The 14,531-nt window shown below is 40.8% G+C and overlaps 1 protein-coding gene across 1 annotated transcript in view; it reads right to left on the bottom strand.

Moving 5' to 3' along the window:
* The window catches only part of KIF26B (kinesin family member 26B), a 524,156-nt gene that overhangs the window by 302,621 nt on the left and 207,004 nt on the right, over positions 1 to 14,531 (bottom strand). Inside the window, exon 3 of the mRNA XM_077486139.1 lies at positions 7,239 to 7,775. Within this exon, the coding sequence (XP_077342265.1) occupies positions 7,239 to 7,775 (537 nt within the window). The remainder of the gene's footprint in view (positions 1 to 7,238; positions 7,776 to 14,531) is intronic.

Here is a 14,531-nt window from a genome sequence, read left to right as displayed (position 1 = left end):
ATTTACCAACTGATGAGGAAACTGAAAAGCCATTTTCCTCTCAATGGCACAAGCACCCTGGCGCTCCATCAACCTGTCTGGATAAAAATCCCGAGTAATAATCTCTTTTTCTTTTTTTCTCTTTTTCTCTATTTTGTGACTCAAAGTAAAAAAATTTTAAAAAGGAAAACATTGCTTTGTGTTGTAACAATGCACAAGGTTGAGTCATGGGTTTTTATGGGTTGAGGAAGCTACATAACACACATATCCACCACAGATCGTTCTGCAGAGGGCCACCCCAAGTGTAAACTAGTCCTTAAAGTGTTGTCTATGGACAATTTTGGGTACTATATTTTTTCCCCATTTCACTGGCGAGAGCAATTAGAAAAAATTAACATACAAACTCCCATTCATTTTGTAGCCTCAGTGTGATGCTGCAGCTGTCCCCTGCCAGCTCTAAGACTGAGAACTGGGCAATCACACAACCACCGATATCTTCAGTTCTTGGTCTGCGCTGAGCAGAGAGTAATGGCTCAAGGAAGGAAGGGTGACCCCTGAATGCCGTACATCCATGGTGTCATATAGAGATGAGTGAAGTGGCAAGTGGATCCCCATTTCTAATCTCGGGGGGGGGGGCAAAATGCATTGGGGGTGTGGCCTGATCAGAGTCCAGGCTGAGGTTGCCATGTCACTCATCTCTGTAGCTCACCATGGATGTGTGGCATTCAAGGGTAACCCTTCTTTCCTTGAGCCATTGCAAGAGGCAGGATGGGCTCCATCCCTTGCCAGCACTCTGAGCAGCAGTTGCAGATGCCCTGGTTTGCATACCCCACTTCACTAAACCTGAGTGCCACACTAACCATTTACAGGTCACAGAGAGTAATGCCTGTCAGTCACTGACATCCTGTGCCTCCGATAGACCCTCCCCTGCAGTTACCACTCTCTGTTCTGCCCTTCCAGCATTCACTGGAGTTCCAAGTATGAGAGGAAACAGGAGCAGCTGGCTCAGACTTTCAGTGGTGCACTGACAGGCTGAGTCAGCTGCCGATCTGGCACCTGGGTGGATCCTGAAATTATTGCCGGGATTCTTCCAGAACCTGAAACAGCTCTATGATGTCAGCCGACAGTGGACTTTAGCCCACTGTAAGCTGATTCTCGGTTACAGGAGCACTCCTGTGACTCACAAGAGAAGCATTGCTAAAAATGCTTTGATACTTCTCTTTTAAGGCTTGACATGTTGGTATTTATTTACTAGATGCAATCCTATCTTTTATATTTTTTCAAAAAAACTGGTATTATATTGTGTTTGTGTGCACAAAAACTAGTTTTACTGCATTTTTCAGAAAATATGCATTTTTATAAACAGTTGTGGAAAAATCATGCGACAAAAAAGTTGCAACTGTCACTATTTTATTTATCTCACTGCTTTAAGAAAATATATAATTGTTTAGGAGGTTACAGTAGTTTTCTAGCAAAAAAATGCAGATTTAAAGAGGTTGTAAAGTTAAAAATGTTTTAAGCTATTACCACTCTCTGTTACATACTGATTTCTAATAATTATATGATTTCCTCCAAAAATATTTTATCACCTATTGAATTTGTATGTAATAATCCTGCTGTCCTCCAGGGATTCTTTCCTCTACTTCCGGGTTTGCGGTGTGCGTGCATTAAAGCAAGGTCACGGCAACCACGGAACTACATTTCCAATTATGCTTAGCGGCATTGCGCATGCGCAGTGCCATTTTTTCTATATTTCATCTAATGAAAACGAGCAACGTTTTCTCCTTTAAACACCCCCCAAATTAGGGTGCGGAGTCAAGGCGGGGAAGTGAAGATTAGTGCAAGTTACAAATAAGGCACAGGAGGCGGCGCTGCAGCGTCATAGACATGCCCAATAACCACCAGCCCCTGTGTCTCTGTGATACGTAGAGAGCATCTCCACACAGGGGCGAGCACGATAACTCATCACCAAGCAAAACGGCTCGACTGACGGTGACAAGCTCCATGAAAACAAATAGGAAGTGAGGATTTCAAACAAGGATTAGTGACATTTAGAAGAGAAATCTAAGGAACAGGTAAGTGAACTAGTACTGCATTAGCTTGAAGGAAGCTAGTTAGCAAATAAAAAATGTACCGTATTTATCGACGTATAACACACACTTTTTCCCCTTAAAATCAGGGGAAAATCGTGGGTACGTGTTATACGCCGATCCTCCACCAAAGGCAGCCGAAAGATGACGAGAACGGCCGAAGGCGGCCGGGAACTACCGAGCGCCGCCGAAATACACAGGACATCCGGCTCTGTATCTCGGCGGCGACATTTAAAAAAAAAAAAAAAGCTGCAACTAAAACTGACAAGGCTGCAATTGACACTGACAAGGGTACAACGATGGACAAGGCTGCATGACAAAGCAGCAATGATGGACAAAGCTGCATGACAAAGCTTCAAATGACACTGACAAGGGTGCAATGATGGACAAGGCTGCAGATGGACACTGATAAGGCTGTACTGATGGGCAATTAAATGTACGGTAAGTTTTTTTTTCCTTAAACTTCCCTTCTAAAAGTTTATTTCCTTAAAATTCCCTCCTAAACTTGGGGTGCGTGTTATACACCTGCGCGTGTTATACGCCGATAAATACGGTACTTTTACAACCCCTTTAACATTTAACAATATGTGAAAAATTGCCCCAGTAAGTGTTTAAAAATCAGCTGAGCATTGTAAATGGTAACCATTTAGTGCTCAAATGGAGTTACTTGTAATAAACTTTCAGATTCTGCACACAAAGAATTCTGAATGATATTACTGCATTCATTGATCGGCCCTGGGTTTGATGGTAGAGGCAAGCAGATCAGTATATGCCTCATGATCTAGAATTCACTCTTCAAAAGTGTATATTGCCATCTAAAGAAACAATTATGATTTTATAATTATGTGACAGCAAGATTCAACTATGAGCTCCAGTTAGCACTGAATTATAATAATTTTCACACATTTTACCTTAATAGAACTATATAGAGGAAATTAAGCACTTTAGCCATTCTAAATAAAGCATGACACTAAATATAATGATACAATTTTGTCAACACCCTAGAGCTTCAAAATCCCTATAATTAACTTTCTTTGCACTTAGTCATGTGATTTGGTCATTTACACAATTAGGCTTCCTTAACCTAACAAAAGCAAGTCTTAAACCTCTATCCCAACCAGACTGTGTCCCAAGGGAAAAATATTAAGGTAATTATTTTTTTTTCATAAAGCATGAGAAAAATGTCACAAGGGATCAAATCAGACTATAGTAATTAGAAAGTGAAATATAACAAAAAAAGTGTTACATTTTATATGAGCTCCATTTGCTCTTTTAGGTCCCTTTCGGAGTTTGGATAAAGCAGGGATCATAAATGTGAGAAGTAATTAGCTAATTTACTGTGATACGAAAACTTGACTGATTTCTTGCTCGGGATGAGGTCAGCTGATGCCTTATGACTTAGGAAAAACTGTATATGCAATTTCACGCAGCTAATGTCCCAAGAAAAAATTGAATTATTTAGAAGATATTCTTTTTAAACATGAATAGTTTGGGTTCCCTGTAATTCCTTCTTTAACCCTTTCAATCCAGAGGGTGCCTACGCCTTATATGCTCAGGACAAGTAAATTACCTTGACAATACTCTGCTTTGCATACATAAATCATTTTTTATTTTTTATGGACAAGAATGTTTTTTTTTTTGTAAACTGTTATAGTAAAAACTAAGCTTTGTGTTTTTTTTTATTATACACTGATGATTGCACAAATATGTAAAAAAAATAAAAAAAATAAAAAAAAGGCCTACTTTTTTATTTTTTATTAATTTGCTGTTATTTTTTAATGCTGTAATTGTATCTGTTTTATGTGCAAGCTGAATGCTTTTATTTTTATAATGAAACCTCCAACCAGCATGTGATCACTATGCCATAGCTAACATGGTGATCATGTGATCACTATCACAACTCTGATCGTCAGTGGGGACCCGGAATGTTTAATAACTGTTGACAGCCATCACAATATGTGAACAAGTGCCTCTCAAAAAGAGGACCTTTATAAACATATCCCCGGCAGGCAGCAGGCAGAGATTCACCACTTTGTCAAATAGTATATTAAGCAACTGTGTAACATATATTTGGAGTTGCCCAAATTTGTGTGCAAATTTGAGTAGTGTGGGATAGCTTGCTTTCCACAGTGATGGATGTAGTGATACTGATATACAAGAGGATCTCCCAATAAGGAGATATACCATGTGTTCATGGCCATGCTGCACTGTATCTTGCTTTTGACTATCAATGTAAATATTTGTAAAGCTAGCCATAGTCAGGTAGCTTTACCTCCATTTAAACAAGCAAGGTGGCTGTAAAAAGGCCCTATTTTATGACAGCGATACTTGTCTCAGTCAGAGTACACTAATCAGGGGCTGTAGCCACTGATGGACAAAAGTCTTCCCTAGAAAGTCCCCTTTGAAAGTAATTGATGAAACGATTAGGGACAGCCACACACTGATCAAAATTTGGGCAGTCTCTGCTGAACCAGCTGAATCCATCTATGGCCAAGTGTTTTTCGGGCAAACCAGGCAGAAAACATAACCATATACTTGTCTGCCCCTGCAACAGCAGCACAACTTGGTCTTACAGTAGTTAAATGCTCCTTCCTTCTGGGGCCCACTAAATGAGCAGCGGCACCATGATAAGGACCTCTTCTTACTCCATTCTTCTATCAGCATGCTCTCTGTCAACACATGGGCACTGCAGCAGAGCCTAATTGGCTCCAAGCACTGGCCCCACCTCTCCTAGTCTGAATGATACTACAAAAGGAATCATAGGAGTCTAATATTAAGGCTCCATGCAAACTGGGCTTAAAAAAATGCCAGTTCCCTTGGCAGAAATAAAACGCTCATATAAAATGTTTTTGTACATAGTTTAGATGAGTTTAGGAGAGTTTAGCATTTTTCCGGAAGAACGTTCCACTTAGAAAAGCAAACCAGAAGGGTTTTTTTTCTTGCTTCTAAATGCTGAGCTCAAAATATGCCAGTAAACGTCCTAATGTGCATAGACACATAGGGGGTGATTTACTAAAGGCAAATCCACTTTGCACTACAAGTGCACTTGGAAGTGCAGTCGCTGTAGATCCGAGGGGGACATGCAAGGAAAATAAAAAACAGCATTTTAGCTTGCACATGATTGGATGATAAAATCAGCAGAGCTTCCCCTCATTTCAGATCTACCCCTCAGATTTAAAGCGACTGCACTTCCAAGTGCACTTGTAGTGCAAAGTGGATTTGCCTTTCGGAAATAACCCCCATGGAATAACATCAGCTGCGTCTACAGGCAAAACACAAAACTCCTGTAAAAGCAGCAATTTTTAAGCCAGTGTGCATGGAGCCTCAAACAGATTCAGGTACTTACACAACTGGTATTTCAAAATAAATAGAATTATTTTTACTTGAATGCATTTGCAATCATTTTTGGTTTCAAATGCCTGGAAATTGCTCTCATTTTCATGAGTAAAAGGGAACAATCCTTCAATGACCACACTATTGGAGCAAAGCAGCACAATCCACTTTAAATATCATAGCATATTAGCCCTTGTACACATGATCGGAGATTCCGACGGAATGTGTCCTATTGGACCGTTTTGTCGGATAATCCGACTGTGTGTGGTATGCATCGGACTGTTTCCGTCGGAATATCCGTCGGACCCAATTTACCAACTTGTTGGAAATATTTTCCGACAAACTGGTCCGATCAGACATACTCCGATCATGTGTAGAGAATTTTGATCAGACAAAGTGCCACGCATGCTCAGATCAAATTCCTACATCAAAGCTATTGGCTACTAGCGTGAACGTAGTCCCGTCGTAACGAAATAACGTCATCACGTTCTGAACGATCGGATTTTCCGACAACTTGGTCCGACCGTGTGTATGCAACAGTTTCGGACACAATCCGTCGGACAAAATCCGTCGGACAAAATCCAACGGATTTGGTTGGCAGAATGTCCGACCGTGTGTACAAGGGCTAAGGCTCATACGGGTCACATAATTTATGAAAATCTGAATGGCAATAAACTTGCATGAGTACATGATCATGCTTATTCAACAGATTAAAGAATTATGCGTAGTAACCCATAGCAACCAATTAGTATTTCTTCCTCACTGGTCTGAAAACTGAAACCTGCTATTGATTACTGCAACTTGCCCAACCCTTAATGAGACAGGATTTTTAGAAAACATGCAAAGCAATCATTGTTTTTTTCTTTTACCCACTTCCTTTGAGTGTTCGTTTTCTTATTATACCATTTTTTTTATATCATATTCGTTTTCTGTCTCTAAAATGTTTTTTAGTTTTAACAACTATACAGAAATAAAAACTGTGGGTGGGATCTTCATCCATTATGCTGTTTTTTTGGCTATTTTTTTAGGTTGATGGAACAAGAGTCATAGGTTGGCTTCTACTTCTAAAGCCCTAAAGAAAACATTTTCAAAATGAATATGGTACGTTTTACAGATTTAGACACAAAGCACTGGCAATAAAGAAATCTTACAAAGATACACAATGACTCGTCTAGAAGATGGAAAGGGTTAACTTTGAGGGCACTCAACCATTTCTGACAGGTCTCAGCTGACTGGAGAACACACATATCATAACTGGGGGATGACCACACCAGGAGACATTCAGTCTAGCCAGTATCATTGGTGATTGAGAAAAAATGGTGGATAAATCTCAAGGATAGGAACGAAAGCCATGGGGCTTTAAATAAAAGCATAAGTCACTCAATTGTTGTTTTCTATGCATTTGTGATGTTTTGTGTAACTTTCGATGTTTGAAGGAATCAGGATTATGGGAGGTAATGTAGCAACTATTACAAAAACAGAGAAATGCCTGGCTGCTATCCCCATAAGAACATAATAGACATTCTTTGTAGAACTCCAGTCATAATACATCCTTGACAATTGTACCATGTGTCATTAAACTGTAAAAGGACAGTGACTTTTTTGTGAGATGATTGGTCATGTACCATGATTTAATTCTGATGCACTGTAAGGGACAAGTATTCACAGAGAGGCCAGCCATTTAACTGATGTTCTGCTAATTGGCAACTTTAACCAGGCGTTGGCAAGAAAGTTTAAAGGTATTTTTTTCCAGTAAAAAGACCATTATAGAAAATGTGCCATAGAAGAAAGAAAAATCATGTAATGTGTAACATAAAAGCATAAAATAATACCTACTTGGTAAGGGTAGAGGGTCACACCATTGGCTCTTGACAAAGACCAAGAACCATCAAGATACTGATGAGCTTGAATGGCTACTGAATTTAAGATGTTGCCGTTGTTTGGGCTTGTGGCCATCTGAAGAGTGGCTTTGGCTTGATGTGAAGGAGACCCATTCTTTTTATCTTGGCCATTGGCAAGCCCAAGGCTATTAGGTTTTCCGCTGTGTTTGCTAGCCACAAATCCGGGGTAACTGGGTGCGTTATAAGGGTTTGGCATGTAAACCCAGTCTCTCGGCTGATGGCTCCCCACTTGTCTTGGGCCCACAAGGGCTGGAATATTAGAATGTCCTGAAGGAGATCCAGGTGAAGCTGCATCATATTGTTCAACATTAGTAGACTGTTCTAGGGTTGTCACCATCTGGATAGCTTCCTGTTTCAGCTGGTTTAGGTGCGTGGCACATATATCACAACGGTTGTCTCTCTCATTCCAGGACTTTCGGATGGTGTTTGGTACTTGCAACTTGTCGTGTATGCCCGATGTGATAGATGGGTCCTGAAAATGTAATAAAGGCATATATAAGCAAACACGTACATAAACTCATAAAACTACGAGATAAAATGCCAAGATAAAAGAAATGGTCCTTGGTCAGTTCTGATTAGAGAAATAATACATTTTACTTGATCAAAGGATTTGCCTATATGAATATTATCTTACATACACCTTTATGCTTGACCTAACTCTATTTGTTCTAATGTTAGCAAAGCAAATGACATTTTATTGGCATTTCAGAGAACATATTCATTATGTTAGCTCCCTTCTTAGTCCAAGGTTTCCAAGGTTTTAAGTATACTGCATGCCAGGGTTATTATGATTCTGAAAAGTAGAGATGATAACAAAACCCTAGAAACTTGTATTGTCAGCAATTCTGAAATACTCTGATCCATTCCATATTAAAGCAGTATGTTCCTTATAGTTCCTAAGGCTATGCCAATGCATTTCATCACTCTCTAGTTCAAATCTTGAGGCATATTTATTATGGAACACACTTCCGTCTCTGTGACGTGCATAATAAACGCACAGGATGCACGTTATCTTAAGCAAGCTTGCTGAAGAAACATTGAGGTAAAGGAAAGGAAATACATTTTTTTGATTTATGTCTTATTTATGTAAAAATGATTATAGTACACAAAAATCTACTTTCATTCTCAGTGTTATAATTATTTAATTACAAACACAAAACTTAAAGCGGTATTAAACCCAAAGCCAAAAATATGTTGCGGCTTATCAATCCTTCGATGTGGTGGCTGTATTAGTTTTGTTTTTAGGCTTTTTCCTTCTGTTTTCACCTGGTAGTCTGGCCGGTAACATAATACCTGTTTACTCTGGCGGAAGCAGCAGCCGAGACACCTTTGGACAGCAGCATTGGTAATCGGTGGAGAGGGTAGTCTCTAGCACTAGCAGATTTAGACATACTAATGCCTTGTACACACGGTCGGACATTCCAACCACAAAATCCGTCTGATTTTTTCAGACGGATTTTGTCCAAAACTGGTGTTGCATACACACAGTCGGACAAAGTTGTCGGAAAATCAGATCGTTCGGAACGTGGTGACATTCGTTGAGTACGACGGGACTACTTTGGTCTAGTAATTTGATCTGGGCATGCATGGCACTTTGTCCGTCGGAATTCTCTACAAACGATCGGAAAAAGCCCGATCTGATTTTTTTGTCGGAAAATTTTAGATCCTGCTCTCACATTTCTTCCGTTGGAATTTCCGACGGAAAAAGTCCAATAGAGCCCACACACGATCAGATTTTCCAACAATATAATCCAATCGGACCTTTTCCGTCGGAAATTTCCAACCGTGTTTACAGGGCATAACAAATTAAAGCTGAGCTCCAGCTAACACATTTCAAGCAGTTACAGCAACAGTTTCTTTTTTTTTTTTTCCTTTTGGGATAAAGGTTTTATATAAATAAATAAAAGCTGACTATTGTAAGCACCCCTGTTAACTGTAAATGGTTTGTCTTAACCTTGTAACTGCTACATCTGCAAGACATCTTGGTCTTTTGAAAAACGACAAGCCTACTGACAGGATCACCAGGTAAAAATAAAGGAAAACGCCTAAAAAAAGAAAACAAATGCAGCCGTCACATCTTAGAAATGGTAAGTTTCAGCATAATAAATGTTTTCTTTTGGGCTTAATACCACTTTAGATCATGGATTAATATTTATCATTATAGTTTCTAGATGTGTGTGGTATGATATACAGTATATTTGAAAAATATTCAGACGGCTTTCACACCAAGCTGCCCATAGCATCGGCGGTAAAACGCCGCTATTTTTAGCGGTGCTTTACCATTGGATTTGCAGCATATTTCAGCTGCTAGCGGGGCGCTTTTACCCCGGCTAGCGGCCAAGAAAGAGTTAAAACCACCCGCAATACGCTGCAATAGCGACGTTTTGCCAGCGGTATTGCAGCGCTGCCCCATTGATTTCAATGGGGAGCAGCGGTGGAGGAGCGGTAAACACACCGCTCCTTCACCGCTCCAAAGAAGCTGCTGGCAGGACTTTTCCTGATGTCCTGCCAGCGCCCTCGGGCTTACACACTGGTAGCCAATGGAGCAGCAGTTTAAGGGTGGATTGAAGGCGCTATTTTAAAACGCTATAGTGCCTGCAAAACGGCCTCGATGTGAAAGGGGTCTCAGTTTAATTGGCATTTACTTGAATAAGGTTTTTTTTTTTTGCCATATAAATTATATGTCCATAAAGGGCAATTCAATTCAATGATAGCCAAGGATCTGGTAGTATTTCATTGAAGATGCATTATTCCATATGACAGGAAAGGATATAAACTGATATTGAGAACCTAACATGGACGAGGATAAGAAGGATAAGGCTGTTGAATTGTCCATTGTATACATGTAGCCATAGTTTGTCAAGGGAGCAGAAGTCACCAAGTCAGGTTTTGTCAATCACCGCTAATCCCAGAAAGACAGATTGACACCATTCCCATGGATGTCCCATTTCCTAGATGTTAAATAGAACTCATTATAGTCCTATATCAGTTTATTTTCTGATTTCAGATAAGCAAAATGATTTTTTATTAGGTCTTTAACAATCTACTATGTATGAATCAATATGGCATAAATAGGAAATAGTGCAATTCCATTGTGGCTCCAGCCATTCATAAATGTATTCTATTCAGGCACCTAAATCTAGTGTAGCTAAAAATATTTACACACTATCAAGAGGGCTAAAAACACATAATGTGCGTAATTAAAGCTTAAAAGAAGTAATAAAGTAATATTTACAAATCCACAACACAAAGGAGATATGATCCATCCTGAACTTTCAAAGATGCTTTCAGCCTATGAAAAGGCAAAACTCTTTTTTTTTTCCATTTGGATAGAGCGGGGAGATAATAGACCCTCTGTCAAATTTGTATTGTAGTGTCCCTACTGGGGAGATTCACCCATCTATTCTTGTTCCTGGTGGCTACTGTCACAAAACTGAAAATGAGAGGAAATCCAGAATTTTAGAAATGGGATTGAAGCAAGAGGCTTGGGTGAATCATCTAACAGGGACACATTTCTGGTGACAACTGTCTTGCAGGGTAATTCCCTGTAGGACAGGAAGTAAGAGGAAATCTCCCCCACAGGACATACAAAAAAACAAACAATCAAACAGATATTAAAACCCTCCTCAACTCTATCCAAAACTAAAAGTTTTAGCAATACCCTTTAAGCCAGGGATATGCAATTAAAGGACCTCCAGCTGTTGCAGAACTACAAGTCCCATCATGCCTCTGCCTTTGGGTGTCATGCTTGTGGCTGTCAGAGTTTTGCTATGCCTCATGGGAATTGTAGTTCTGCAACAGCTGGAGGTCTGCTAATTGCATATCCCTGCTTCACGCACTTGCCATCTGCCCCATAGCAGTTTTAATGCTACAGGGCGGTAGCCGTGTGGCAGATTATATATATATATATATATATATATATATATATATATATATACCGTATATACTCGAGTATAAGCCGAGATTTTCAGCCTCTTTTTTGAGGCTGAAAGTGCCCCCTCGGCTTATACTCGAGTCACCGCTGTCTGACTGCTCGATCAGCGTATCGAGCAGACAGACGGCGGACATTAAAATTCAAAAGCCGCGCCTCCTTCTCCGCCTCCGCCTGTGATAGGCGGAACACTGAATTTCCCAGCAGTCAGTGTTCCGCCTATCACGGACATCCGCTCATTCTCATACTACGGACGAGTATGAGAGGATGTCCGTGATAGGCGGAACACAGGCTGCTGGGAAATTGAGTGTTCCGCCTATCACAGGCGGAGGCGGAATTTTGAATTGTAGAATGGCCGCCGAGAAGAGCGGCGATCCATCGGCACGGCACGGGACGGAGGAGGCACGGGACGGAGGAGGCACGGGACGGAGGAGGCACGGCACGGGACGGAGGAGGCACGGGACGGAGGAGGCACGGCACGGGACGGAGGAGGCTCGGGACGACGGTGGCTCGGGACGGAGGCTTGGGACACAGGTAGGCTGGACACACACACAAGGCTGCACGGACACACACACACACACACACACACACACACACACACACACACACACACACACACACACAGGGATGGATGGATGGATGGATACACACACACACACACACACACACAGGGATGGATGGATGGATGGATACACACACACACACACACACACAGGGATGGATGAATACACACACACACACACACACACACACACACAGGGATGGATGGATGGATGGATACACACACAGGGATGGATGGACGGACACACACACAGGGATGGATGGATGGATGGACACACACACAGGGATGGATGGACGGACACACACACAGGGATGGACGGACACACAGGGATGGACATCCATGTCTCACCCTCGGCTTATACACGAGTCAATAAGTTTTCCAGTTTTTTGGGGGTAAATTGGGGGCCTCGGCTTATATTCGGGTCGGCCTATACTCGAGTATATACGGTATATATATATATATAAAATTCCGGACATTCGCCTACGGGGGTGCACACTCAAAGTCCTCTTGCACCCGCCAATCGTTGGCAATACACAGAGAACTGAGATAGACAAGATGTAAACAAGGCACATCTCAGTTCTGACAGGGGGGAAGGAATTGATTCTGTGTTCCTGAAAAGCAGGGACTAGAATCCATTACTTACCCTAGTAAAAGCAGCACAAATTTAACACACAGTTAACCCCTTGATCACCCTAGATGTTAACCTCTTCTCAGCCAGTGTCATTAGTACAATGACAGTGCATATTTTTAGCACTGATCACTGTATAAGTATCACTGGTTCCTGCAAAGTGTCAAATGTGTCAGAATGTCCGTTGCAATATTGCAGACCCGCTATAAGTCGCTGATCACCATCATTACTAGTATAAATTAAAAACAAACAAGTGAATAAAAACTCCATGGATATATCCCATAATTTGTAGGTGCTATAACGTACATGTAAACCAATCAATATGTGCTTATTGGGATTTTTTTTACCAAAAACATGTATCAGAATACATATTGGCCTAAATTTATGAAGAAATGTGATTCTGTAAATATTTTATTGGATATGTTTTTGTTTTGTTTTTTGTAGAAAGTGAATTTTTATTTTTTTCAAAATTGTTGTTTTTTGTGTTAATAGCACACAAAAAAACTCAGTGCTGATCAAATGCCATCAAAAGAAAGCTCTATTTGTGGGGAAAAAATGAAATCAATTTTATTTGGGTACAATGTCACACGACCAATTTTCAGTTAAAGTAGTGCAGTGCTGTATTGAAAAAAAGGCCCCGGTCAAGAAGGTGGGTAAATCTTATGGAGGTCAAGTGGTTAAATAAGCCAGCCTATTTTGTGTCAGGGGTTAATGGACAAGCATTCTCCAATAAATAACTCCAAACCCCTTATTTTTGCAACTAGTAAGGAACAAGACAAACACTTGATAATCACTGGACACAACACAGCGGGCTATAAGTGGCCTACTAACACTAATAAACAAGCTTATGCTAACTTTAGTTTCCAATCGGGACGTCAGTTTAATAAATGCTGACAGGCAAAAGAAGGTTTCACTCAGCCCCTTGACTTGTGTGGTCTGCAGAGCTCTAAGATTACACAGCACTATAAATATATCCCAAGCAACACCAAAAACAACAAGAGGAATAAGCACAAGAGCATTGTTTTTACACTGTAGTCGCTAACCCTAGCAATGTCCTCGGACTGCTAAAACAAGGTGCCATGCTTACAGATGAGCACAAAACACTTCTACATCATCTTTTCTGAATAAAACCTGTTACTGTAAAATCAGACAAGTGGTTAGTTTTAAAGGCAGCACAATAAACAAGTTAGATTGTACCATTGTGGGTCCCTAAATGTAGTAAATAAAGGTCTGCTCTAAAGGATATACTTGGTAATGAATTGTTTCCCATCTATATTTAGTTTCTTATAGAGCTGCACGATTCTGGCCAAAATGAGAATCCCAATTTTTTTGCTTAGCATATTCTTGCAGCGTAAAATCTTTCACATTATACAAAAAATAGGCTAACTTTAATGTTTTTTTTTTAATTAATTAAAGCGTAATCTTTTCACAAAAAATTGCATTTGAATGACTGCTGCGCAAATACAGTGTGACATAAAATATTGCAACAACCACCATTTTATTCTCTAGGGCAGTGGTGGCGAACCTTGGCTCCCCAGATGTTTTGGAACTACATTTCCCATGATGCTCAAGTACACTGCAGAGTGCATGATCATCATAGGAAATGTAGTGCCAAATCATCTGGGGTGCCAAGGTTTGCCATCACTGCTCTCGGGTCTCTACTAAAAAAAAATATATATATATATATAAGGTTTGGGGGTTCTAAGTAATTTTCTAGCAAAAAAAATGATTTTAACTTGAAACAAACAAATGTCAGAAAAAGATTTAGGCCCCTTTCACACTAACGTCCCGTTCAGGCCCGCCTGTCAGTTTTTCAGGCGGACCTGAACGGGTGCTCCATAGAGCTCTATGGAGCGTCGGATGTCAGCGGTGACATGTCCGCTGACATCCGACCCGCTCCGATCCGAAAAAGTGTGACGGAGGAAAAAGCTATTTTTCCATCCGTCTGCGGATCGGATCGGATGACGACGGGCACTGCGGTCCGTCGTCATCCGATCTCCCATAGGGGAGAGCGGCGCTGTGACAGGTCCGTCCCTGCACAGTGTGCGGAGACAGACCTGTCATCTCCCTGCTCAGCGGGGATCGGCGGAGTGATCCCCGCTGAGCA

Source organism: Lithobates pipiens, unplaced genomic scaffold (assembly GCF_037356315.1).
Source record: "Lithobates pipiens isolate NorthernLeopardFrog02 unplaced genomic scaffold, aLitPip1_a1.2 Scaffold_18, whole genome shotgun sequence".
Taxonomy (NCBI): Eukaryota; Metazoa; Chordata; class Amphibia; order Anura; family Ranidae; genus Lithobates; species Lithobates pipiens.
This window is presented reverse-complemented; position numbering and strand designations above follow the sequence as displayed.